Genomic DNA, 27465 nt, shown 5'->3' on the forward strand with positions numbered 1-27465 from the left:
TTTACTAATAAGGTAAATTATAGATTTAGGATTATCATTAACAATCAAATAGCTATTACCATAAACACATCCTTACCTACAACTCTTTTAAAAGAAGCTATATTTAAAACCCCACTGTTGTGACTCAATCTTTACTCAACAGGATGCCAAGAAGTTATTGAACTATTTTACATTTTTTAAAGAATACAATAATAGGTCTTGAAATTTGAAAGGAGAGCCAAACAATTGTATTTTAACCCATGATTAGAACTATAGGGGATAGCACCATCCTGCTTGAAGATCTTAGGATATCATCTGAAACTTAACATTTAATAAATAAAATAGTGTAGAACTATGACAATTGAAGATGAAGATGTTGAAAAGACAAACATGAAAGATTTTCTGTCACACCAGATCAAAGACACAACGACATCTCCAGAAAATCAGTCAGGATGGAAATCCAAACCTTTTTTTGGCTCATTGTCTTAAGACTATACCATTTGTCAGAAACGCACCCCTTAGCGGTGCTAATAAAAAACAATCCCCCATTCCTCCATGACCAGAATGAACATGGCAGGGCATGTCATTTAACCAAAAAGATATAGTTTATGACACAATGACAAAAATGGTGACCCAAAAACTTTAATCATTTATCAGATAAAAATCTTAAACCAGGAACCAACTCTTAGATGAAACAACACATAACCATTATCTCTCTCTAATTAAAGAACACAACCATCTGGTTTTAAACTGTAATGTGTGAACATCAGGGTGACATGCCAGCAGGATGACGACAACTACAGGGGGTAAAATAACACAGCTATAAAATATAAACTGTCAAACAAGACTGATAGATCATAAAAAAAACTTTTATTGACTGGGAAATTACTCGCTTGGATGGAAAGTAGGGGTAGACACACTTTCAGAAGATTTCAAACAACAAGCCTCATTTCACTCATTAGCATGATAAAAACCACAAAGCAAGGAAACAACACTCTTAGAGGAAAAACACACATACTACACTTATATTATCTCACTAGCTTACAAACTTCATTCACAAATATCCTGTAAAAGCAAAACAGGATGAAAACAAATCTTTTTGATAAGGAAGGAGTGAAGGGGGTGTAGGAAGTTAGACACGCTGATGGAAGGGTAGGGGTCAGAGGATACCCCCAAAACAATCATAAAATATATCTGTCATCAGGGCTGTCATACCATAAAACTCCAGTTTGAATGACCGGTGGACAGAAAATTTGACAGGTGTACATAAATCAATCAAAATTTTTGACACACAGTATATCAGGGTTCCTCAAATCTTACCCTGGAGGGCCGGAGCACTGCAGAGTTTAGCTCCAACCCTGATGAAACTTGCACACCTGTGATTTTCTAGTGATACTGAACCACTTGATCAGCTTGCTCAGGTGTGTTTGATCAGGGCTGGAGCAAAACTTTGCAGTGCTCCGGCCCTCCAGGGTAAGATTTGAGGAACCCTGCAGTATATGATAACACTACTTATATAATACAAAACTATGTTGTGAGTGGTGAAGAATTACCTTACAAAATGAAGCGAAATGTTTATATTATCTTACAATAAACCATTTTATGTATATACACCGCGGGCACACCTTTACATGTAATTTATCAAATTGCACAGCCATGTTTCTATAGTAGCACTACACGGACAAACTGAGCCCGTTTCGTAAAAGAAGGATGCACTGGACTAGTTCTTCTTCTTCGGCTGTGTTTTGGAGGCAGCTTGCAAAGCCACTACCTAAAAGGATTAGCAGAAGAAGAGGAAGAACAATATCATTCACAACTCCTTCCTGGTTAAACATTCTTCCCAACTCTGTCCGTTCAACCACATCTCTCACAATATTTAAAAAACTACTTAAAACCATCTCTTCTGTGAATACTTGACAAACAAATGAAAAAAAAAAAAAACACTAACCCTTTCTCTCAACAGGTAGTGGTCTAGCTTTTGTTAAAACCAGTAACTTTGTATTGAGATCTAATGTATTATGGCTCCTGTATGAACTATCGCTTATTGCTCCTAAACTCTTTGTAAGTCGCTTTTGATAATAGCGTCTGCTAAATGTCTAAATGTAAATTTACTTGTCGTGTTTTTTATTAGAAATATAAACGGTTCTTTGTTGCAGTAAGAAGTGAAATTTGCGCTAATGGCGGACCACATATGCTCTGCACAAGAGCCGACAGAGCGTCAATCTGTGTCGTCAAAAAGTCGATACAAAAAACAGCAGAAAACCAGAATAAACATCAGCGTGGCTTTTCCCAAGTGGAGGACACTGAAGCAGGAAACGGGTTTGCTAAGCGACGGCGAAGTTGCCAGCTTTCTGCTGGACCGGTAAGTTTGTCTAAATTCCGCTTAAAAAGTGAACTGATTGTTTGATAGCTTTAGCTAATAGATGAGCTGATCATCAAGAGAAGTAGCTTCCACATCCTCTTTATGAGGTCCTCCGGGGATACGTTCCTCTCCCTTTTCTTTGTAAATAAACCTCGTCACTTGACTTGCAAAGGTTACTCTCTGCTGTCTCAGACGATGACATCTCTGTCCTGTGTCCATAACTTCAGTCTGTTGTTCGCCTGTGAGACGTAGATTGCAATTATCAACACCACCGATAATGGCCGCTATCATTTACGGAACCCTTTTGTCCTGTGACGGCAACCGTAGTTTCTCTAATGGGAGGGGGAGGGGGGTAGCGGAGCTGTAGGTTGCAATTTCCTACATCGCCAATAGTGGCCTCTGAAACTTACACACAGAACCTTTAAAGCACATACAGTAAAAACACATGATGTGAAATAGTAACCTCTACTTAATATCACAAAACTAAAAAGGATAAAAATATTATAATTGCAATGTGACAGCTTTAATTTTCATCACATATAAAAACACAAGAGGACTACTGAGGTTATAAACAGTATTTGGTGGATGATGTCATCTTTTTAAGGAGTAGTTCCAAATACAGTACACAAAAGCTTTACAGTGACTGTCAGCTCAGATCTTTGTAATAAATCAGCTTTAGAGGATGCAGAAATAGATGAAATGGCAAAGAGAAACAGCTGTACCACGCTTTCAGTGTGTCCTCAGACTTTGCGCATAAATCATTGTATAAATATGGTAAAAATATAGCATTTCATTTAGAAATTATAATTACTCACAAAACATTAAAACAGGCCCTTATCAAACTTTTTTTTACATTTGGGCCTCTTACAATGACATTTTTGATGTCAAAAATGTCATTGTATACAGTATATACAGTTTACAGATATACAGTAAACCAGCTTAGGATGGGTGTTTTCTATGGTGGTCTGGTGAGTATCGGTTGTGAAATTATTCATGATTGTTTATAAAGCATCTCTTAACTGGGCAAATCGTAAGGCGAAACCTCAAATACAGCTTTAAATCGGTTTTGGACTCTAAATATATAGGCAAAGATGTATGTGGAAACTTTGGAATTTTGGTGGTGCTACAGGGTTTGAGTTAAAGGCTTCAAATTTGACATGGGATCATTTCAGACTGTTCACTATATGTGTAACTTTTTACCATATTGTTCTATGGGCTCCCATAGACACATTGGCGGAAGAAGAAATGGAAGAAGAATCTGTCATGGTTCTGCCACGTCTTGTCAGGTTTTTCTAGTCTTGAAGCAGGATCATGACAGTACCACACATTTATGTGGAGAGAAACGCCTATGCGCCTATGGCCTTCCAATCTCTCTCCGGTCTCGTCTCTGTTCCTGCCCTCTCTTATCTCGTTTAGCTTTCCTTGAGTGTTTCATTACTCACACCTGCCACATGTTAGGGTCTCCCTTTAAAATGCCCTTGTGTCTCTTGTCCTGTGCTTGTTAGTTTTGCTTGTTTGCATTGTTGCTCGTTGCTGTTTCTGTCATGTCCCTACCCAGTCCCTACATTTAGTAAGTCTTGCTTTATCCAGTTTCTGTTCTTGCTTTGCCCCTTTGCTGGAAGTATTTATTTTAAAGTTATTATTCTATCTTGCTTCCTTGATTGTTTTCTGTTTTCCCCTTGTGGGTTTTTGTTTAATTGTTAATAAATTCATTGTTGTTTGCACTGCTGCCTGTATCTGGGTTCTTCCTCACTCTAAAACACCCCCCGGATTCTATCTCACCCCCCTGTCGTGACAGATTCCTGACAGACTTATGAGAAAGCTAACGGAATGGTTCCTTTCTTTCTTTTGATTCTATGAAGAAACATCTACATGTTTGCATGAGATTGGTTTTTATAAATAGCATCTTCAAACATGCACACACAAACAGTGAGTTCAGGATGAAGTTCCGTTATAGCCGACACCTAAATGTTTCGACAACCACACTTCAGCCAACTCTATTGTAGAGGCGTACGTGCTGGCTTTGGAGCCAAGGCACATTTTGTATTGCTTGGGTTCTAAATGTGAGTCACAGTGGACAGGGTGATAAATATGAACGATACCTGCTTCTTGAGAGCGAAACACTTTCAAACCAGAATGAATGACTTTAGTATACAAATCCACATCCTCCAAACCCCAGCCTTGTATTGACGTGTCAAAGCCTCCGGATTTCAGAAGATCACTTTTAAATATACAGCTGATACCAAACCCATAATCTCGCCAGAATCCACTCTTCTTTGTAAAAATAAAGTTGCTTTCATCCGGATGTTCACCAGAATAGACGACTTTGGGATCATACTGACTGAAAACAACAGGGAAGTACACCTGACTTCCTTCAATAGTGTTGTCTCGACATCTCTGCAGGGCGTCAGTATTGAAGACCAGATCCACATCACAGAAGAACAGCAGTGAGTTGTTCTTCAGCGGTGAAGAGCCCATTTCAAGAGCCAAACCTCGAGAGAAGTCTCCGGTCATGGGAATGAAGGACAGATCTGCTTTAGGATATTTGTTGTGGTATTCCTTAAGCAGTTCTAGGTGTCTCTCTTTATCCTGGTTCGCATCATTATCAAACAGGATTACGATCAGTTTGACATGTTGATTTGGGATGAGGCAGATTCGCTCAAAGTTTTCCATAAAATGCACAAATATTTCGTAGCGTCCAGTGAGAGGTACAAGAAAGTGGACCTTTTTTTGACTCGGCCTGTGCATCTCTTTTGTGGATTCTGAGATCTGGAAGGAAGCGAAGATCTTGAGTGAACTAGAGAGAAAGGATAGGGAATGAGATTCACTGTTGATGGCGTCTTCTAGGTCGCTTACATTCAGTTCCACAACCTCGCTGAGGAAAGGATGACTGAAGGACTGTTGTAGGTAAGCATGTCTCCGAACCGGCACCGTCACCTTCCTGCCTTTGTGCTTCTTGTAAAGCAACAGAAGGTCCAGGATGTATTCAGCGCCATGAAGCGGATCTACCCGCCTATAGCCATACTGGATCTCCTTAAAGTCAATGATTCGTCCTCGACCTTTGGAGTTCTCATTGATCATTTCCATCATTTGAAGCACAGTGTCTTCCAGCGCAGTGCGGATCAGGATTCCGAGACCCTGACGGGGCATTTGCTTCTCACCAGTGGTGTACAGGTACCGACCTGTCAAAAATTCCCACTCGATGACATCTCTACGGTCGGAGGGCCGGTAGCGTGTGTAGGATGGCGGCCCCCCCAGCAGCTGGTCCTCCCACTGAACTTCAGTGTTGGCGAGGCGGCTCATGGTGACACTCTCGCGGTGCAGCTGAATGGTGCGGTGACGCAGCTCAGAGATCTTGCGGCTTAGCAGGTAGCTGTGGAGCCGGTACTGATAGGCCGGATGCTTGTTGGGGTGAAGCGTGATGGCTTTGTGGATTTTGCTGCTGTGCAGCTCTTGAATAAAACCTTTCTTGTTGTGTTCATAATTTTCATAAAACAACTGCTGCATCTGCAGAGAGAAAGAAGAAAAGTAGACAGTATTTAGTTTCAGTCCATTAGCACATATGCTTCAACATCCAGTACTCATTTGTATTCCATATGGGCCAATTGTACTGTTCACAGAAACAGCAGCGTTCTGTCTTTTCACCAGTAGGACAGCATTCCCACATCGATTCCAAAATTCCAGTAATGTCATGTTTCCTTCTAAACAGTTGCGGTGGTGTTTATTAAAAAGGGTTGTAGGAGATCCACCCAATGACGTATTTGCCCTGTCATAAAAGCATGAAGAAGTTTCTCCCTGTGTGAAACTGAAAATATTGGTTTCTTACATTGAAGAATTCTGTACGACACACATTTGAAATCTAGCAACACACCAAGGTACCAACTGTGGGTATGACACAAATGAACAGTTAACCCAAGATTTGTGTCCCTTCTTCATTGACCTCTTTTAGTAGATTTTTGGGAAAAGGGTCATTCTAACAGTTTTGTTAGCTATTCCTGTCCTGTTTTAAAACTGAAGCAGTTCATCGTCGGGTTCTGTAACTAAGTGTATTAGTAGATACCAGTGTTGTGCAAGTTACTTCCAGACTGTAATACTTTACAGATTACTTGTTACTGTTATTTAAAAGTGATCCCTTACATTACAATATTACTGTCTCAGAATTGTAAGACGTTACATGACTCCTGTATTACTTTCACCAAAATTACTTCAGAAGTAGAATTCAATATTCTAAAATGACAAAATGTCCTTGTATTTCCCCTCCTTGAACTGCCACCTTACCGTGGTGGAGGGGTTTAAGTACCCAAAAGACCCTAGGAGCTATGTTGTCTGGGACTATATGCCCCTGGTAGGGTCTCCCAAGGCAAACAGGTCCTAGGCGACGGGTCAGACTAAGAGCGGTTCAAAAACCCTTATGATTACAAGTAATTGGAGGACCGTGACACCGCCCGGCATGGCGCAGCCGGGGCCCAACCCTGGAGCCAGGCCCGGGGTTGGGGATCGTATGCAAGCGCCTGATGGTCGGGCCCCCCATGGGGTCCGGCCGGGCTCAGCCTTTAAGGAGCGACGTGGGGCCACCCTCCCTTGGACCCACCACCTGCTGGAGGGACCGTAAGGGGCCGATGCAAAGTGGATCGGGTGGTAGTCGAAGGCAGGGGCCTCGACAACCCGTTCCCTGGACGCGGAATCTAGCTCTGGGGACATGGAACGTCACTTCTCTGGCGGGGAAGGAGCCTGAGATTGTGCGCGAGGTTCAGAGATTCCGACTAGAGGTGGTTGGGATCACCTCTATGCACAGCTTGGGCTCTGGAACCACACTCCTTGAGAGAGGATGGACTCATCACCACTCCGGAGTTGCCCATGGTGATAGGCGGCGGGCTGGTGTGGTTTTGCTTATAGCCCCCCAGGAGGAGTTCGGGAGGAGTTCGGTGAGGCCATGGAGAAGGACTATTGGTCGACCTCGAAGAGATTCTGGCAAACCGTCCGGCGCCTCAGGAGGGGGAAGCAGTGCCCTACCAACGCTGTTTACAGTGGAGGGGGGCAGCTGTTGACCTCGACCGAGGATATCATCGGGTGGTGGAAGGAATACTTTGAGGATCTCCTCAATCCCGCCGTCACGTCTTCCATTGAGGAAGCAGAGGCTGAGGGCTCGGAGGCGGACTCGTCCATCACCCGGGCTGAAGTCACCGAGGTAGACCAGAAACTCCTCGGTGACAGGGCTCCAAGGGTGGATGAGATCCGGTTCTGTTCATAATTTTTATGGACAGAATTTCTAGGCGCAGCCAGGGGCCGGAGGGCGTCGGGTTTGGGGACCACACGATTTCATATCTGCTCTTTGCGGATGATGTCATCGTGCTGGCCCCATCAGACCAGGACCTTCAGCATGCAGTGGGACGGTTTGCAGCCGAGTGTGAAGCGGCTGGGATGAGAATCAGCACCTCCAAATCTGAGGCCATGGTTCTCAGTCGGAAAAGGGTGGCTTGCCCACTTCAGGTGGGTGGAGAGTTCCTGCCTCAAGTGGAGGAGTTCAAGTTCAAGGGAAGGATGGATCGGGAGATTGACAGACGAATCGGTGCAGCCTCTGCAGTAATGCAGTCGCTGTACCGGTCTGTCGTGGTGAAGAAGGAGCTGAGCCGCAAGGCGAAGCTCTCGATTTACCGGTCAATCTACGTTCCTACTCTCACCTATGGTCATGAGCTGTGGGTCATGACCGAAAGGACAAGATCCCGGATACAGGCGGCCGAAATGAGCTTTCTCCGCAGGGTAGCTTGCCTCTGTGGGTTTGCCTATAGCCCCCCAGCTCAGCCGCCATATGTTGGAGTTTACCCCGGTGAACGAGAGGGTCGTTTCCCTGCGCCTTCGGGTCGGGGGTAGGTCTCTCACTGTCGTTTGTGCCTATGGGCCAAATGGCAGTGTAGAGTACCCGGCCTTCTTGGAGACTCTGGGAGGGGTGCTGGAAAAAGCCCCGACTGGGGACTCCGTCGTTCTGCTGGGGGACTTCAACGCCCACGTGGGCAATGACAGTGACACCTGGAGGGGCGTGATTGGGAGGAACGGCCCTCCTGATCTGAACCCGAGTGGTGTTCTGTTATTGGACTTCTGTGCTAGTTACAGTTTGGCCATAACGAACACCATGTTCAAGCATAAGGGTGTCCATCAGTGCACATGGCACCAGGACACCCTAGGCCGGAGGTCGATGATCGACTTTGTAGTTGTTTCATCTGACCTACGGCCGTATGTCTTGGACACTCGGGTGAAGAGAGGGGCGGAGCTGTCAACTGATCACCACCTGGTGGTGAGTTGGACCGATGGCGGGGGAGGAAGCTGGACAGACTCGGCAGACCCAAACGTACTGTGAGGGTTTGTTGGGAACGTTTGGCCGAATCGCCTGTCAGAGAGATCTTCAACTTCCACCTCCGGCAGAGCTTCCACCAGATCCCGAGGGAGTCCTCCATTGTCAACGCAGCCACTCGGAGCTGTGGCCGTAAGGTCTCCGGTGCCTGCCGAGGCGGCAATCCCCGAACCCGGTTGGGTGACACCGGAAGTAAGGGAGGCCGTCAAGCTGAAGAAGGAGTCCTATCGGGCCTGGTTGGCTTGTGGGACTCCCGAGGCAAATGACAGGTACCGACAGGCCAAGCGGACTGCAGCCCGGGTGGTTGGGGAGGCAAAAACTCGGGCCTGGGAGGAGTTCGGTGAGGCCATGGAGAAAGACTATCGGTCAGCCTCGAAGAGATTCTGGCAAACCGTCCGGCGCCTCAGGAGGGGGAAGCAGTGCCCTATCAACACTGTTTACAGTGGAGGGGGGCAGCTGTTGACCTCGACCGGGGATATCATCGGGCGGTGGAAGGAATACTTTGAGGATCTCCTCAATCCTGCCGTCACGTCTTCCTTTGAGGAAGCAGAGGCAGAGGGCTCAGAGGCGGACTCGCCCATCACCCGGGCTGAAGTCACAGAGGTAGTCAAGAAACTCCTCGGTGGCAAGGCACCGGGGGTGGATGAGATCCGCCCTGAGTACCTCAAGTCTCTGGATGTTGTGGGGCTGTCTTGGCTGACATGCCTCTGCAGCATCGCGTGGCGGTCGGGGACAGTGCCCTTGGACTGGCAGACCGGGGTGGTGGTCCCTCTTTTTAAGAAGGGGGACCGGAGGGTGTGCTCCAACTATCGGGGATCACACTTCTCAGCCTCCCCGGGAAAGTCTATGCCAGGGTACTGGAGAGGAGAATCCGGCCGATAGTAGAACCTCAGATTCAGGAGGAACAGTGTGGTTTCCGTCCCGGTCGTGGAACACTCGACCAGCTCTATACCCTCTCCAGGGTGCTGGAGGGTTCATGGGAGTTTGCCCAACCAATCCACATGTGTTTTGTGGATTTGGAGAAGGCATTCGACTGTGTCCCTCGCGGCATCTTGTGGAGGGTGCTCCGGGAGTATGGGATTCGGGATCCTTTGCTAAGGGCCATCCGGTCCCTGTACGACCGGAGTAGGAGCTTGGTTCGCATTGCCGGCAGTAAGTCAGGTTTGTTACGGGTGCATGTTGGACTCCGGCAGGGCTGCCCTTTGTCGCCGGTTCTGTTCGTAATTTTTATGGACAGAATTTCTAGGCGCAGCCAGGGGCCGGAGGGCGTCGGGTTTGGGGTCCACACGATTTCATCTCTGCTCTTTGCGGATGATGTCATCGTGCTGGCCCCATCAGACCAGGACCTTCAGCATGCACTGGGACGGTTTGCAGCCGAGTGTGAAGCGGCTGGGATGAGAATCAGCACCTCCAAATCTGAGGCCATGGTTCTCAGTCGGAAAAGGGTGGCTTGCTCACTTCAGGTAGGTGGAGAGTTCCTGCCACAAGTGGAGGAGTTCAAGTATCTGGGGGTCTTGTTCACGAGTGAGGGAAGGATGGAACGGGAGATTGACAGACGGATCGGGGCAGCTTCTGCAGTAATGCAGACGCTGTACCGGTCTGTCGTGGTGAAGAAGGAGCTGAGCCGCAAGGCGAAGCTCTCGATTTACCGGTCAATCTACGTTCCTACTCTCACCTGTGGTCATGAGCTGTGGGTCATGACCGAAAGGACAAGATCGCGGATACAAGCGGCCGAAATGAGCTTTCTCCGCAGGGTAGCCGGGCGATCCCTTAGAGATAGGGTGAGAAGCTCGGTCACTCGGGAGGAGCTCAGAGTAGATCCGCTGGTCCTCCACATCGAGAGGGGCCAGCTGAGGTGACTCGGGCATCTTTTCCGGATGCCCCCTGGACGCCTTCCCGGGATGTGTTCCGGGCATGTCCCACCGGGAGAAGACCCCGGGGAAGACCTAGGACACGCTGGAGGGACTATGTCTCCCGGCTGGCCTGGGAACGCCTCGGTGTCCCCCCGGAAGAGCTGGAGGAAGTGTCTAGGGAGAGGGAAGTCTGGGCATCCCTGCTTAGACTGCTGCCCCCGCGACCCGGCCCCGGATAAGCGGAAGAAGATGGATGGATGGATGGATGGAACTCAAATGATTTTTGGGGAGATTTAGGAAAGCAAAAGATGATGCAAAAGAATTTTCAGTTGCTACTTGGGGTTTCTTGCAACCTGGCTCTGACCCTCATGAACACACACACATCTATAAACAAATAAAATAATACAATTCTGCATGAAATATTCTGATGTACAACCATTAATGAACTCACATAGACAGCTGAACACAAAACCCAAGGAGCCAATGCAGACCCAGCCTCAAACAACGCCAGACTTACTAAAGCCAGACTTACTGAAGCCTGACTTACTGAAGCCAGACTTACTAAAGCCAGACTTACTAAAGCCAGACTTACTAAAGCCAGACTTACTAAAGCCAGACTTACTAAAGCCAGACTTACTAAAGCCAGACTTACTAAAGCCAGACTTACTGATAGCGAGATACCCTAACTGTCACAAACTCCTCAATACACTACAACAATTATTCTGATCATAATACAGTGAAATGCTCATATCACAGATGAGAGGATAAAACACTCCATCTGTGAGTGAGTCACATCTACACTCACCTAAAGGATTATTAGGAACACCATACTAATACTGTGTTTGACCCCCTTTGGCCTTCAGAACTGCCTTAATTCTACGTGGCATTGATTCAACAAGGTGCTGAAAGCATTCTTTAGAAATGTTGGCCCATATTGATAGAATAGGATCTTGCGGTTGATGGAGATTTGTGGGATGCACGAAGCTCCCGTTCCACCACATCCCAAAGATGCTCTATTGGGTTGAGATCTGGTGACTGGGGGGGACATTTTAGTACAGTGAACTCATTGTCATGTTCAAGAAACCAATTTGAAATGATTGGAGCTTTGTGACATGGTGCATTATCCTGCTGGAAGTAGCCATCAGAGGATGGGTACATGGTGGTCATAAAGGGATGGACATGGTCAGAAACAATGCTCAGGTAGGCCGTGGCATTTAAACGATGCCCAATTGGCACTAAGGGGCCTTAAGTGTGCCAAGAAAACATCCCCCACACCATTACACCACCACCATTATTGCATTAATGAGAAATTGAACAGGTGTTCCTAATAATCCTTTAGGTGAGTATATTACTGAATGTCTTCACAGGAAACAAATGAAATTCCTGTCTCATGAATACTTTAAATTATAATCATGATTATGTTCTTCACATATCAACTGCATTCTGTGTTGATTTATCAGGATTACAGGACAAAACACACTGCTCAATAATAACATTGTGGTGAAAAACACATATTACTTTAAATATATATATTTAACATCATTAAAATATGTGAAGCCAAAGTGCCTACATTACATGTGTGGTTTTCTCATCTGTTTACAAAGTCTAACGGCATCTAAATATGTCCAAAATATTACTCACAAATGTATTGTTTTGCATCAGAAGACATGTATAAACCGCCCAGAGTTAATTGGATTAGTTCTATGATGGATTAATGTGCTTTTTGGAGCTTCCAACTCACTTGACCACAGCAGTGCACAAGACAAAAAGTTGATTTCAAAAAGCAACAATGACATTTATTGTGCTTTCACGGATGTGACACCAGCACATGAAGCAGGGGTTTGAACTGCCCATGTTCAACAGCCAAGTGACTTGTGTGAGCCCCCTTATTCCCCTGTGAGACCCACTTGAGGGGCGCAATCTACAGTTTGGAAACCCAAACCTCAGTTCGAAAGGTCCTTGCATCACACATCATGACTCTCTGAAGAGGTAAGGGATGTTTTGACACTTATCCTTACAGAAAACCCCCAGTGGTGCACAGCACGTTGTATTTTTAGCTCCATTCTATTTCAAGTATTGCAATATATCACTTATGTGTATCGTATCAAAATACATCCAAGCATGGAAAAGCAGCACAAACCTGAATGCTCACTGAGCCAGAGGTGTTCAAGGTATAAATACTGTCTTTATCATGAAAATAATATGATTTTAAAAGTATAAACAGAGTAAACAGTCTGTGGTATAAATATCACATCACATGCTGCAGATGAATATAACACATCAAAGAGCTGAGAAACATCTGTTAACATCCTCACTAACGAACAATGATCATATCAATGACATGATGTGGCTGTAATGAGCTTGTAATGAGCTTGAACAGCACTCAAATTGAGCGAGCCTCTGTTTTTTGACTATACTAAATCTATCACTGTAAAAGAGAAATAAAATAGAAGAGTACACCATACAAATTTACCAATACTGATAAAATATATCAATATTTCATGCCATTTTTGATACAACGGGGCAAAAACTGCCATAACAATAGGCCCAAATTTTATTTAAAAATACATTGTACAAGACTAGACAATGAGGTATATTTTAACATTATTTAGTAATTGTTAATCTTATGTTCATTATACTAATACATTACATTTACTAGTTAAAATCAAACTTGTATTTGTCAATATTTATGATCCAAAATTAATAACATAAATAGTTGTATTTTTTACTAACATTTCGGAGAGATTAATAAATACTTCAACAATGTTATTGCTCATTCATTGTTCATTAATGTAAATAATAACAGCCAACATTTACATGATTTTTATTTTTTTATTTATACTTTTTTTACATATAATCATTGATCAGCGCACATAGAGACAGAAACTTAAACTTTAAACTGTTGAAGAGACTCCGTACTGGCCATCTTTCTAACATCAACAACATTTAACCAGAGAAAATAAGACGAGTGGAGGATATCATTCATCAGCGAACAGAAAGACAGAAACACGTCCATTAAACATGGGAACTTTTGTGGAGAATCTGTACTATAATAAACAACGTTTAAACATGGCGAATGAAACAAATGGATGAAATTATTGATCTGCGCCACACATAGAGCACTATGGTAAACATGGGAACGTGAACGAGTGTGAACCAAGAGCCAGATGTGTTACTGAGACTATACACTGGCCATCTTTTATAACTTGAACACTATTTAACTGCTGCAAGTGAGTCAAGACTGTGAGAGAAGGCAGGGTTCTGTTGTCGCATCTGAAGGTGATCTACTGGCATTAGACACGGAATACCCCTCAGACTCCAGTCTTTGGGCAGTAGAGCACATGTCGAGGCTGATGCCCCAGGCCACCGCAGGCATTAGGTTGCAGTGCGCCACATTCCCCTCAAACACACACTCGGCTGGACACATGGTATAAGGGTACTCCTCTTTACCATGATTTCCGGGAAGTGCATCTGCAGATCACAAAGTAGTGAAACGGCCCTGTGGGCCAGATGCCTCTTTGCGGCATCCTCGGCAGGTACTGCTCCCCAGATTGATGCACAGAAGATCACTACATCACTTCAGCACTGGACATGCAAAGTACGCCTTCCCCCAAGTGAGCCAAGACAAAATGAATATATTGTGTTTATTTTCACTGCTGCTTTTTTAAGTCTAATGTTGGGTATCATCATGGTTTTCATGAAGGATTTTTTATCCTGTAACACATCCAAGACGTGCCATGCAGAATACATTGGAGGGGCATGGGCTCAAGACCTTCTGATCACGTTCCAGCATTCATGCTCACTTTCCATCCATCAAAAAGGGCATTTTGGGCGAAGGTGCAAGTGCTCAAGCATCCCCCACATGCCATCCAGGCAGAGTATGAAGCTGATGATAACAGTAAAAAAATGAAGTGAAATGACTTTCACACAGTGTTCAGACTTTGACTATTGTATTTTCTTTGTAATGATCCAAATGCAGTTCTAGTCAATTCACTTGTATACTGTGTAAAAAAAATTGTGCTTTAGTTTGGAGACCCTGTCCAGCACAATTTAACACAAGAAAATGTTTATTTCATAACTGTTATTACTGTATCTGTGTTCACACATTAACACAAACAGGGGTCGGGAAACCAAGGCTCTCAAGCAGCATGTGGCTCATCGAACAGAACCCGAGTGCAGCTCTTCAACAAAATACATTTATTAAACATGGACAGAACTCAAAATCTCTCGAAGGGTAACACAATAGTATAACATAACACAACTCAAGACTTAAAACATAACTTAACTTAGCAAGACCAGGGGCATCAGGACAAGACAGGGATAAAGACAAACGAACCAGCACAGGACAGCGAACACAAGGAAACAAGGAGAAGAACAAAAGAGGGACAACGAGGGCAACAGGTGAAGGGCGTAAACTGATAACGGGGTAAGGAAACAAGGGGGCGGGGCTAAGACAAAAGACATGGTGCTGTCATGATCCTGTCAACCTGAACTAATAAAACAACCACAAAGAGGACATGATCATGACACATTGTAGTCTATATAGACCCCCTTTAATGTCTGGTATTAAGATGTGTTTTGCTCAAACACCTGCTGCTGTAATCCGTCTATTTTGTCCACTTTTGACCAGTTCTGTACTAATTTCTTCAAGAAATATCTGAAAAAGCATACACATTTACCAATGTATTTGCTTTGAAGATGTTTTATTCGAATAGATGAAATAAGTGCATGCAATTAACATATGAGCGCGACCAGAGAAAAAACATATGGCTTTATGGTTAAACCACTGAACTGGTAAATCAAAGGTTGCTGGTTTGATCCCAGCATCCACCACCAGTGTGTCCTTGAGCAAGACACTTTACTCCATGTTGCTCCAGGGGGATTGTCCCTGTAATAAGTGCACTTGTAAGTCGCTTTGGATAAAAGCGTCTGCCAAATGACTAATTAAAAAATAAATAAATAAAAATAGCACTATAATGTCACATAGTGGTGCAACTGGGTAACTACTACTCTACATGCATAACAACTTGTGTTATAGCAATTTAAAGGTTACATATATTTTGAGGCTCCAGACAGATTTTATTTGGTGGGAGAGGGTCCAAAATGGCTTGTTGTACCCAATCTGATATAAATAACACCAAATTTGCTTTTATTGGTACACTTGGATAGAAAATGCCTTCACAAAAAAGAAGACAGAAACAGAAAGACTGAACGAAGGAGGTTGCTAAACGCAGTCCAACACTGCAAACGTGGATTCAAAGCTCCAGCAGTTAAAACAACATTTCAGATTTAGCTGACAGTTTGTCACACTGTAACTCCAGTACAGAACATTTTCCAATGTAATCTATTTTCTTAGTTGAAACCAGTCATCTACAGTTTATGGACGCCCATGGATGCGACAGGCCCTCAAAATGTTTGTGCACGGCCCTGCTTCTGGTTAGTATAAAAGTGTTACGCTTGTGTTCCAATTGAGATGATTACCCTTCTAAAGTTCATAAACTAGATAGTTGAGTACATAGTGCATAAGTAAACAGTGTATATTATGTCATTTAGAACACAACCATGTCCAGACACTTTATACCGTTCACCAAATGTAATAAAATGATCATTACAATTGTATGCATCTAATCGTAAAACCTCACGTGTGTTCAGAAGTAGATAGCGCTGTTCATTGCTTTGATGCAGATGATATGATTCAGTTATTATTTATGCTCAAAAGAGATGTGTTAGATACAAACTTAAATAGAACTATTATTCCAATAAATGCTACGAGTTTGATTCTCTCTCTCATATCAGACAGCAGTAATGTCTCTGAGGAACTCTTCCTTTCACTTTCAGATGAAAACAGGAACGCTGGATTTATTAAAACGTTCAGATTCATGACCTTTCAGTGTAGCCTACTCTGTTTGTTTTGGGACTTAAAGTGGTCTGATGTTCTCATCATCTGTACAGACAGACTGTTTCTCTTTCAGACGCTCAGGAATGTTTTAAGACAGCTGGAGTTGTTCTGGGAATGTTCCAGATGCAGATGTCTGCTCATACACACTGAGTCATGTTCATGTGTTTACAGCTGGCACACACACACACACACACACACACACACAGGAAGGAAGGCGAAGAACGTGGAGGCGAAGAACCACCCAATGAGAACCGTAACTGTTGGTGGCGCTAATGCACCAAGTTGGTATGCCGACCATCAATAATATAGGAGAAGGCGACGGCTTCTCCATACACCCACTAGACTGTAGCCACGGAAATCAAAATGGAGTCGGACCCGAAACTCGCACTGCAACGAGCACTCTGGGAAAATGATGCCTCTGTCATGCTCACCGACATTTCTGTCCAGTCTTACAGTCCATTTTACTGTAACTGACAGATTTCGGCCCAAAATAAAAAAACATGTTAGTGGGAGGCAATAGGAGTCATTATTCTGGGATTGGACAGGACAAGATTTTTGGCAGGATTAGGATGGTCAATTTTGTCCACAGCCGTGCCACCATCTACCGTCCAGTCTCTGACACACATCAACTCTTATACTGTATGAGTCCAGGCCTACAGCGACTGACTGCTCAATTCTGCATTCATACTACAATAGGGCTGAACAATTAATTGCATTTTTATAATCTCAAAGATTTTGATTAATTACAGGGATGCACAGTGTGATGCGACACATTTTTTTGGTTTCACACAGATGCACAAGTGATGCTGCACACTAGGACAGACTGAACACATACAGTAATGCACGTGAACCTGATCTTGTTCAAAGGTTCCTAAGCTCAGCTCTAAACTGTGAGCCTATTTAAGATATCATCTGCATCTTAAAGGAGCACTTCTCCTTCAATATGAGCTTTCTGTCATCACTTACACGCCATCTGGTCATTTCAAACCTGTATGACTTCATGTTCATGGGGGGTTCATGGGGGGCTGTGCTGTTCTTTTACCCACATTTTTCAAAATGTCTTCTTTAGTGTTCTGCAGAAGAAAGTCATACCGGTTTGAAATGATGAGGGTGATTAAATGATGAAGGTCTCTAAACAAAGAGCTTCATCTATAAGATGTGTTTCTGCCTGTAGTTTGAGGGCAGATGATGAAATGAACATTTTTAGCAGAGCTCCAGAGGACTTGTGGGTGGAGAAGCAGTAATATATCACAGACATCTGCCCATTAACCTGAGATAAATGCTTGTTTGACAGAAATCTAAGTCTATTACAATTCCTCTTCCTAAATTTGATCCTCAAAATCTTCTTGAGAACTGTAGCGAAACAAAATGAGTGAATCATATCTAGATTGTTTGGCTCTTAGTGACTGTGATAATCCTGAAGCGACTCTCAGAAAGCCAATGAATCAGAGACCGTAATGCTTTTCCACTCATGTGCACATACTTGTAGAAGTAAAAATCACATAAACAGCCGAGGTAAGACTGACGTTCATGTGGGCAGACACTCATATGACTTTGGCAAGAGATCTCTGGGGTTCATTCATATTCAGGGTTTTTGAAATCTCAGGAAATGTTTAGCGGTGCAGAAACCGCACAACTGTACAAACACGATCACTGGAGAAACAACCCCAGAGAGCATCTGAAGACGACACTGAGCTCACGGCAGAAATACCACAGAGGGATGTTAACAGACATTACCTCGTATGACCAGACGCACTGAGTCCCTCCAAAACGCCTGACGCATCGTCCGATCTCCACATCTTCATGTGTGGTGTACATCTCTCTGAGACACACACCGATGTGTGGCACCATCCTGCGGAGGACTTCACGACTGAAGATCATCCCCGGACCGCCCATACAGAAGTTCTCTCCGGGCTCCAGGGCCAGTTTACCCAGTTCCTCTGTGGTGCCCAGACCCGTCTGACCCAGATAGAGCGCTTGACTGCTGTTCAGAGAGCGCAGGAATGACTCCAGCTTCTCACCTACAGAGAAACACAACTGAGTCAAGAGAAACACACACCTGGACACACTCAAATAAACTCCTGAATGCATCACACATACAGTGTGTATTCACACAGGTCACCTGTAAGGTGAGTGGGCCTTAACTCTTCTTCAGTAAATTTCAAAAATTATAAAATAGTCAGTTCTGGTCCTTGATTCTGATTGGCTGAGCCGAGTTCTAAGCAGTTATAAAATACCCCCTTTTATAACGGCTGACAGCATTACATAACCTAAATATCACGTTATTTTATGAAACCTTGCTACACATACAGAATAAGCGTTTTATAAAAGCAATAATCCTTGTGAAGCAGTGTGTTACAGTGCATTATATAACAGCTGAGGGGGTTTAATGACTCCACTGCACATCATGACATAACACCATCAGCTGTAACACTGTTTCAAACGCTTATTGCTTGATTTTACCCTTAGAACAACAAAAATATATTGTACAACATTTCATAATAAACGTATAGAATGTGATTTTTTTACATTTACACATTTGTATGTGATCTTCAAATAGGCTTAGTCTAGGGAATGTATGCTTTATTAATCAATCAGAAAAAAATCTAGTTTATTTATTATATAAAAAGTGTATTATACTCACCAAAATAATCTATTAAAACCTCTTCTGTATACAACATCATAAATAAAAAATACGCTTTAACATTTACTACAACCATAAGCAGAATCATCACTACAACTGTTTTTGGGGGAAAAAAGAATGGTCTACTATTATATGTACTCTAATAATTGTTTTTTACTTTTCATAGCACTCTAATGTTGTCTTTGTGAGTTGTACAGCTCAGTGTTCCAAAGTGTGTGTTTGCATTTCCCAAATGTCTCTTTTATTTATGAAAATGCCGTCAGCCCTGTTATCTCTTGATATTCACCCTGTATGTAGACGTCATCATCAGCTCTCATGAACCACTCGTACTGATGCAGGTAATGGTCGTGCATGTACTTCAGCATCATGAATGACTTCTTCTGTGGCGGATATGAGTCATCCACGCCTGACAGGGAGATGACGGGCACCGGAGAGGGCAGCGCCACCTTCTCGGAGCCCTCGCTGGAGAAGAACTCCACCTTGCCCGGTGTGCTGGAGCTCCAGGTCCGGTGGGCGGCCACGGCTCTGGAGGTCAGATACTTCTGAGCCGTCATGACCCCCACATACAGAAAGCTTTGAGCCGAAGGTGCACGTGCCTTCAGCTCCTCTTCATCGCCGTCCCGCTGCTGTCTGACGTCACGAGACGAAACTTTACTCCTGACGTCACTGTAGTACGGACACGCTGAAGAGGACCTTCTGTTCCTCGCGCTCATCTCCAGGACTCTGGGCACGAGCAGCCACGACGCGACAGTGAAGCCCAAAAGCACCCCCACGATCACGCTGAGCCACGGTCTTCTGGACCTGGGGGCCGTCATCTTACAGCTGATCTCGCATACACGGTCTCCTCGGGCGATCGTGATTATCTCACGTCTCCAAAGTGCGCTCGCGTGCGCGCCGCGCGACCCGACGGTGGCCGCTGTCCCGTTACGCGCGAGGTAAACATCTCTCACTGGTATTGATTGCGATCTTTATCCGATCCGAGTGTATGTGAAACGATTCTCTGGTCGATGATAGAAAGCTGTTTTGAGTTCGTTCGGTAGGTCTCGCGTACAGTCCACGGTAACACGCGTTACAACACAGACGCGTTTGTGAAGTTGACGCATCGTATCCACGGCTCTCTGTGACCGTAAGCTCCGTTCACATCAGCCCACTCAACACACGACTCGCCATTTTCCTCTCAGTCTGACGCGAGGTAACGGAACTTTTCTTTTTCTGCGCTCCTCTCACGCGTTTCTGCTGACGCTTTCTCGTGCAGATGTAACGGGGCAGACGCGTCATCAGAGGGGCGGAGTCAAGTGTCACGCTTTCTCTTCAGTGGACGTGATGGGTTTGTATGTTTAGGGCACACATGAACAAAAACAATATTTAATGTTTTCTAATATTTGTCTTAACCTTTTTATAAACGTTATACAGCTTTTCCATTCACTATAGGCTATATTGCGCTAATGGTTATTCACCAATGATTTGAGTAATGTTACTGTTATAGTCAAGACCAGCGTCCTAAACCAAGACAAGACCAATATTTTGAGACCAAAGTCAAGACCAGACCAGCATTCCTCTCTGCTAGATCCACATAACTCTATATCCTTAAAAGTGTCATGTCCAATTCTCCTTTGGTTTCTTTAAACAAACAAATACAAACACTTAAGAGCTGACTTGAGTGACAAACACTAGATTTGCGTGACAAACATTGCCTCTTGAAACAGATCCCTACACACATTATATGAGTTCATCAGTTTTACTGAAATCACTGATAGGGTTAATACACCTCGGCTACACGTGCACCTATTATATAATATCATTTATTTGATGACTTGTTAAAGTTTCATGACATAAATAAGAGCACTCAGCATGATGTTGAAGAAGAAAGTTAAAGACCGGTCAGAAACGGCAGGGCAGTGGTTTTCTCAAGAGGATTCATTCACAGTAACCTACAGTACACACAGACAGATGAAGCATTCATACATCTGAAGTCAACAGAACTAGAGATCCCACAGACCAAGAGAACACATTCAGTGTATAGAGATGTGTGAGAAACTTACAGAAGCGTGCATAGACCTCTTTTCAATTAATAGCAATTGAGAAAGAATGTTTGAGAGAACTGTAAGGGTCATGTTTTTCAAACTTTGAGTGTTTTGTGATTGTGGTACTGCTGTAAGATTGCAACACTTTCCAATGAAAAACAAGTTTTGACTTGAAAAGAAATCAACATCAAGTTTCTTGCACTGTGCTGTGTTTTAACTTTTCTGTTTTTCCTGTTTGCCCCTGTAAAGCTGCTTTGAAACAATAGACATTGTGAAAAGCGCTATATAAATAAACTTGAATTGAATTGAATTTCTTCCTTATCAGGACAGATTCTAGCAGTGACTCCGTTTTTTATCTTACATGTTGTTTCATGTTAGCTATTGATTTTTATTATTATTAATGTTACTGCATAGGACCTTATGAGCACGAGAATCCACGAGAATCATTCAAATGTGACACATTTAACCTAGTAGATAAAGCAGACGGCAATAATTTGACATGTTGAGATCATAATATGTACTGAATGGAAGAGTTTGTGGTTGTATGAGGACAACATAATACATTTCATTATAATAATGTACATGGTTTACAAACAGAAAACAAAATAGATTAATTATATCTGGAAATACAAAATTATATTTCTATTCCTTAATATTACTAATATTTATTTCTGTAGCCTACACCGTAAAACATTTTTTTACAGAATTTGTCTTTTATTTTTTACAGATTAAGGGGTTTTTATTTTTTGAAATACAGTTTAAAAAAGCTGAAAATTACAGAAAAAGACCACAAATTTAGCATGTAATTTTACAGGGAATATTTTTATTTTACGTTTATTTCTGTCACCCTCAGTGCGCCCAGAAGCTAGAACATTATTTTTTACATTTTATTTTGTAAATAAGGTAAAAAAACAAAACATGTTCTTGTATTCTGTGATTTTACAGGAAAAAAATATTATTTTACGGTATATTTCTGTCGCTCCAGCTAACAGAGAATTTCCGGGGGGTTTCACAGAATTTGTTTTAAAAATAGAAATATATATGCAAATATACAACTTTTGTTATATCACATGTACATTTTATAGTCTTTAAAAAATATAAAAATGCTTTTAGACAGGAAAATAATATGTTCTCATATCTATGATTTTATCAGGTTTTTTTTCATTCCCGTCAGTCTTTAGATTGAGTTATCAAAATTGGCACAGTTATAATGATCACAATAACACAAACCAACAAAATGACAGATGATAATATTTTACAAATCTTCTTTCTTCTCAGTTCGGCTTCTTTCTTCTTGAGCAGAGAATCGTAGCCGGGGGTGTAGAGATCTTCCAGCCAGAAGTTTAGCTCTCTTGGGTCTTCCTGAAAGATCAGAAAACCTGATTGTCCAGACTTCAGTTTCACACGAATAGAAATGTTTTAGCTAGGTCTACTACATTGTTCAGGGTTAGTTATAGAAAATCATCCAACTTTCTGCTCAGGGTTTCTTCTACACTCCTACAGTCACCGTCTGGGATGAATTAAGAGTCATACCTCAGGTGTGTGCTATCTTTTCCTTGGTTGTGCAAACTGTATAAAATGCCAGATTGATATTTGAAAATGAAATATTGACTTGAACCGATTATGTCATCAGTGTTGTATGTCCAGTTAAAAGTGAGTATTGAGTGTTATATACAGTAAGATCTTTTTATTAGAGATTTATTATGGTGTCAGTCAGAAAAGGTTTAACGCTAAAATATGTGCAGTGATCTTTCAATTCTTGATGGATTGATATGTTTTATATTGATGTATTTGTGGAAATGTAAAATGGGGATCGACATCTTAAGAGGTAAAAATGTGAAAAGATATGTAAAATATTCAAAGATAATATTGATTGTTGATTTACATTTATTCATTTCTGGAAGAATGTTTCATCGTTGTGAGTGAACTGTGTGTGTAAATCTTGTTTAATGTGATGTTTGGGAAAGTGAAATATTTAGGATGTTTAATCTGTTATTTATGGTGGGATCACTGTAGCTGAAATACAGATTATTCTTTCTGAGTATTCAAGTTTAGCACAATGACAGAAATTTATTCTGTGAAAAAAAGTCAAATGTTAAACAGAGTAAAAGACAAATGCTAACTTTCAAATGATTAATTATTCATTTTGATCTTCTCATTCTTTTATAGTTATGATCCCTGCTGCTGGGATATCTCACTGTGGATCAGATGGACATCATTATCCATGTGAACTCAAGAGCCACCAAATTCACAAATTTACAAAAAGGATGTAAAACCATGAACAGAACTCCAGTAGTAGCAGACTTTTCATGTACTTAAGTTTTCAAAAATAAAATAAAAAGGTATTTATCCACCGTCATGTCATGTCAAACCTTCTGGAGTTTCTTTTTTCTTCAGAACACAAAAGTAGATATTTTGAAGAATGTTGATAATCGAACAACCCCATTGGGTTCAAAACTGAGCACATTTCTCAAAATATCTTCTTTTGTGTTCCACTGAAGAAAGACTCACATACACCGTGGCGTGAGGACGGTGATCCAGACATGAAGTGCACAAAAGCCCCCAAAAGATGACGTCGGGCTTATTGCCACTTGTGCTGTTCTTTTTTTTTACGTAGACACGCACGCACGCACATACCCATGCACGCACACACACACGCAACATGTGTGTTCATGTTGAATACCTTCATGTAGTCTCCCAGCTGTCCGTGTGCAGTGTGTCTGTCATATTCCTTAATGGTCCAGGATGGTTTGGATTTGTTGTTCTCCTCTGTGTTGTTGATGATGCTGATGTGGGCATAAAGAGGATTCTGTTTGATGTTGGGTTTCAGAGTTTGTGGAGTGATGTGTTTCTCCAGCTCTCTGTCTCTAAACACACCACCGCCATCTGCTGACGGCTTATCAACATGAGTCCTCTCTCCTCCCTACACAACACAGAGAGACACTGAACTGACATGTGCACACATGGACACACTTCAGAAGCATTAAGTATTAAATTCTATGTGTATGATGTAAGGAAATAAACAGTTTTAATGCACACCTCCCAGCCAATCAGAATCAAGTACTAAAACTGTTTAAAGCACTTTGATGCTGAGGTGAAAGACAAAGTGCTTCTACAGGAATGAAGAGGATAAGTAGCGTATGCCATTGATTCATTGATCATCAGCAGCAGAAGTCCATCATTCTACAGCGAGGAAGAGTGTTTAAAACATTGAAACATATCTTCACTGGGGGCAATTCACAACTCACCTTTGTTCAGAGACATGGTCAAAAGCCCAAGAGCTCTTCAAGCCTCACTTAACATGTCAAATATTAAAGTTCAGAATAAGAAAAAGGTTTAACAATTGTGACTCTTACAGTTTTTATAGTTAAAAATATGTAAAGTACACAATTGTAATATACAGTACCTACAAGGCACACTTGCAAATAACTAAAGTGCACCTTTGTGTACTATTTATATATTTCTTTCCTTTTGGTCTCATGGTTATCTTATCTTATATTCTTTCTTTCTTTTCTATTTTCTGTGTTGTGTATATACTGTGAGTTTAAGACAATAGAGCTTCTGTAAAAAACCTTATGGTGCATAATGCTGCTGATTCTGATTCTGACCTGTTTGGAGAGGTTTGACAGGAGAAAGCCTCTTTCTCTAAAAGCAACATTGCACACGGCTTAGGTTTGCATCTGAACAAACCACAAGACTTCTGGAACAATCTGTCTTTTGGACAGACAAGACAGAGTGTAGATGTTTTTTACCATAATGTACAGAAAAAGACATAGTTGATGATGTTGCAGAGATATTAATAAATTATTAAAAGTTATTATGGCTAAACCCGCTTCCACAAGCTACTGAATCATTGGGTGTACTCAGAGATGGACAGTATTTGAAATACATATTTAATTACATTTGTATTTTCCTTTAAAGGAACAGTTTGTAAAAACCGCCACTAGACACTAGAGGGCAGACGATCAAAACAACAACAATGGCATATCTTGATGATGCTGTGAAGGGGAGTGGGATGATGGGATCTGTAGTCTTCAATGACCATCAATCATACGGGAACGAGAAATCATGTTAGCGGATGAGGTAAAGTTTTATAAATGTTGCGAATAATTGTTGTCCATAAATAAGTGACTGCTCGAAACAAGCTTGCTAGACGCTAGACACTGCTTCCACATTTGTCCACAACACTGTTGTCATGCGGTTTCTACGTCAGTTAAGGCCGTAACAAAGGGGAACGCGGATATGACGTCATTGACAGGAGACTGCACACCCCGTGTGACTGTGTAGAATGGAGATTTTCTCATGATTTAAAAGTAGTTGGAAACATTTGAGATATTGTAAGTACTCAGCTGAACAGAATATATAACACTAGTCTAGTGGTTTTTGGATATTTTACTGCAAAGTTCATACAAAATGCACCTTTAAAGGCACTGTTCTTGATTTACAGTGGTCACTAGCGTTGTATTATAGATTTGCCACGAATCGCTCAGTCCAAAAACACGGCGGCCACCACAATACAAAAAGATGTCGTTCTTAGGTTGACTTAGGGAAGAGATCATACTGGCATTAGAAAGACTGTAGAAAGAGCAATTTCTTATTTATGACATCAAATAAAAGGTCTGTGGATTTTAAATATAAAAGAAGGAAAAAGTCTGAGGCCTTGAGCAGATATACTCACAGATATCTATGGAGATACTTTCCATTAGAGAGACGAGTGAGAGAAAGCCGGTCTTAAATCCCCCCTGAGGAGGTTGTTTTGAATGGGATCAGTATGTAACATTGGTTTTTCTGTTTGTTAGAAAGATATGTTGTTGTTTTTTTTGTAATATTAGCTGTGTTACGGAGCAGTTTTGAGTGTCATTGTTTATCTGGAACCGCTTTAATATCATAACTTACTTGTCCAGATACTGGAGAGAGAGAGAGAGCGAGAGCACGTTGGCACTAAAACTGTAGAGAGAGCGCGTTTTACTCTCTTACTCAATGATGAATAAACTTACATTTAATCCACGGGTCACATGCGTTCCGAACCTTAGAGTACGATCTGTATGGATCACTTGATCCGTTTCACCTCAGTACCGCAGGAGAGAGGAAGAGGAAACGCGTGTTGTAGAGTTGTTTGTCCGTTTAGCTGCTGTACAAAACATGGCAGCAAATTCATTGTATGTAGGACTGTTCTGTGTGTAGATATAAACAAATTATTATGAGGTATTACTAACATAACGCTTCATTACATAAGGTCTTACAAAAGATCGTCATTGAAACCCAGTATTGTTCCTTTAAGTAAAGAATGTAAAGAAACTGCTTTTCTGCTCAAAAGTTTCTAGTAGAATACTGTCAGATATCAGTCACTGAAAGTCATAGGACAAAAGATTAGCGCAAATAGCCTGGAATGATTTGTTGTCTAGTGATGCCTGATTGCAGTTATATCTGCGGGCAGGTGGCTCAAGTAATACAAAATAACATTCTGATTAATTGCGGGCGGGTCGCAGGAGGATGATATAAATCAATAATGATGATTATATTGAGTGAAGGCCAACATTTAAAGTCACAGACAGTCTGTTAAAATGATTAGTTTTTGTCACCAGCTCAGAAAACAAATGCCATCAGAAAGGGACTTTGTAAGCTGTATAACTAACACATGTATAGAATGAGAACATAGTTCTTGTGTTTTTAACAGTTTTTTTCAGATGAAGAGTCTACACCTGTATCGACAGCACTGCATCTGACAGAGAAATGAGAAGAGCATGCCATGTTCTGTCATGATAAGAGACATGATTTACCTGTGAATACATGCGGTTGTGCCATTGTCTCTGTCGAGAGAGCGCAGCACCGATCTGAAACATCCCATGTGTGACTGGCAGCATTCCCACATCCAGCTGCAGGAATTTCTCTGGATGATTGTTGTTCGGCAGGACTGTTATGTCCATGTTGTCAGTGTTGTGAGGCTGTGTGAGTGTGATCTCAGCGTGAGAGTTGATTTATTCATGAAGACACAGCTCACTGTAACTCTATCTAAACCTGCTCATGACACACCTACTGAATAATCAGACAGTGAATTTCAGCTCGGGATTAAATAATGTGTGACACTCCACACATCTCATGAATCCACAGACGTGAACAAAATGAAATCAACAAGTGAAACTTATCGTAGAATTCCTCAGTCAGCGCCGCACCGGCCTCAGTGTTCTGATGAGTCATATTGAGCATCTGTGTGTTTCTCACTCATTGTCATTTTCTTATTGACTCTAAAGGTCTTTGCACATACAGTCCGAAATTTTTGTAAACGTTTTTTCGTATTTGGCGCTTGTTTGTATGCTGTCATTGGATTGTAAAAACGACTGTAAAAATGTTTACT

The 27465-nt window shown here is 42.3% G+C and overlaps 2 protein-coding genes and 1 long non-coding RNA gene across 3 annotated transcripts; 1 reads left to right on the plus strand and 2 right to left on the minus strand.

Annotated features, from left to right (window-relative positions):
• Nucleotides 1–832: 832 nt before the first annotated feature.
• Nucleotides 833–21366, minus strand: chsy3 (chondroitin sulfate synthase 3). The gene is made up of 3 exons (XM_056736151.1): nucleotides 19373–21366; nucleotides 18180–18463; nucleotides 833–5848 (listed from the first exon to the last, which is right to left on the minus strand). The coding sequence occupies exons 1-3, from the start codon at nucleotides 19899–19901 to the stop codon at nucleotides 4277–4279; spliced, it is 2385 nt and encodes a 794-aa protein (XP_056592129.1). The 5' UTR covers nucleotides 19902–21366; the 3' UTR covers nucleotides 833–4276.
• Nucleotides 19934–23882, plus strand: LOC130411495 (uncharacterized). The gene is made up of 3 exons (XR_008905079.1): nucleotides 19934–20021; nucleotides 22389–22648; nucleotides 23280–23882. It is a non-coding gene; the product is annotated as an uncharacterized LOC130411495 (long non-coding RNA).
• LOC130411492 (major intrinsically disordered NOTCH2-binding receptor 1-like) lies at nucleotides 22270–27037 on the minus strand. The gene is made up of 3 exons (XM_056736152.1): nucleotides 26855–27037; nucleotides 23794–24006; nucleotides 22270–22472 (listed from the first exon to the last, which is right to left on the minus strand). Exons 1-3 carry the CDS (start codon nucleotides 27035–27037, stop codon nucleotides 22281–22283), a joined length of 588 nt encoding a protein of 195 aa, XP_056592130.1. The 3' UTR covers nucleotides 22270–22280.
• Between the last annotated feature and the right edge of the window lie 428 nt (nucleotides 27038–27465).

Source organism: Triplophysa dalaica, chromosome 22 (genome assembly GCF_015846415.1).
Source record: "Triplophysa dalaica isolate WHDGS20190420 chromosome 22, ASM1584641v1, whole genome shotgun sequence".
NCBI lineage: Eukaryota > Metazoa > Chordata > Actinopteri > Cypriniformes > Nemacheilidae > Triplophysa > Triplophysa dalaica.

Coding starts and splice junctions, on each gene's coding strand:
- chsy3 (XM_056736151.1), bottom strand. CDS start 19,901: ATGACGGCCCCCAGGTCCAGAAGACCGTGGCTCAGCGTGATCGTGGGG. Junction 18,464..19,372: donor TGATGACGTCTACATACAGG/GTGAATATCAAG, acceptor GTTTCTCTGTAG/GTGAGAAGCTGGAGTCATTC. Junction 5,849..18,179: donor AGTGCGTCTGGTCATACGAG/GTAATGTCTGTT, acceptor TTCTCTCTGCAG/ATGCAGCAGTTGTTTTATGA.
- LOC130411492 (XM_056736152.1), bottom strand. CDS start 27,037: ATGGACATAACAGTCCTGCCGAACAACAATCATCCAGAGAAATTCCTG. Junction 24,007..26,854: donor ATCATGACAGAACATGGCAT/GCTCTTCTCATT, acceptor CATGTTGATAAG/CCGTCAGCAGATGGCGGTGG. Junction 22,473..23,793: donor AGCTGGGAGACTACATGAAG/GTATTCAACATG, acceptor CTGATCTTTCAG/GAAGACCCAAGAGAGCTAAA.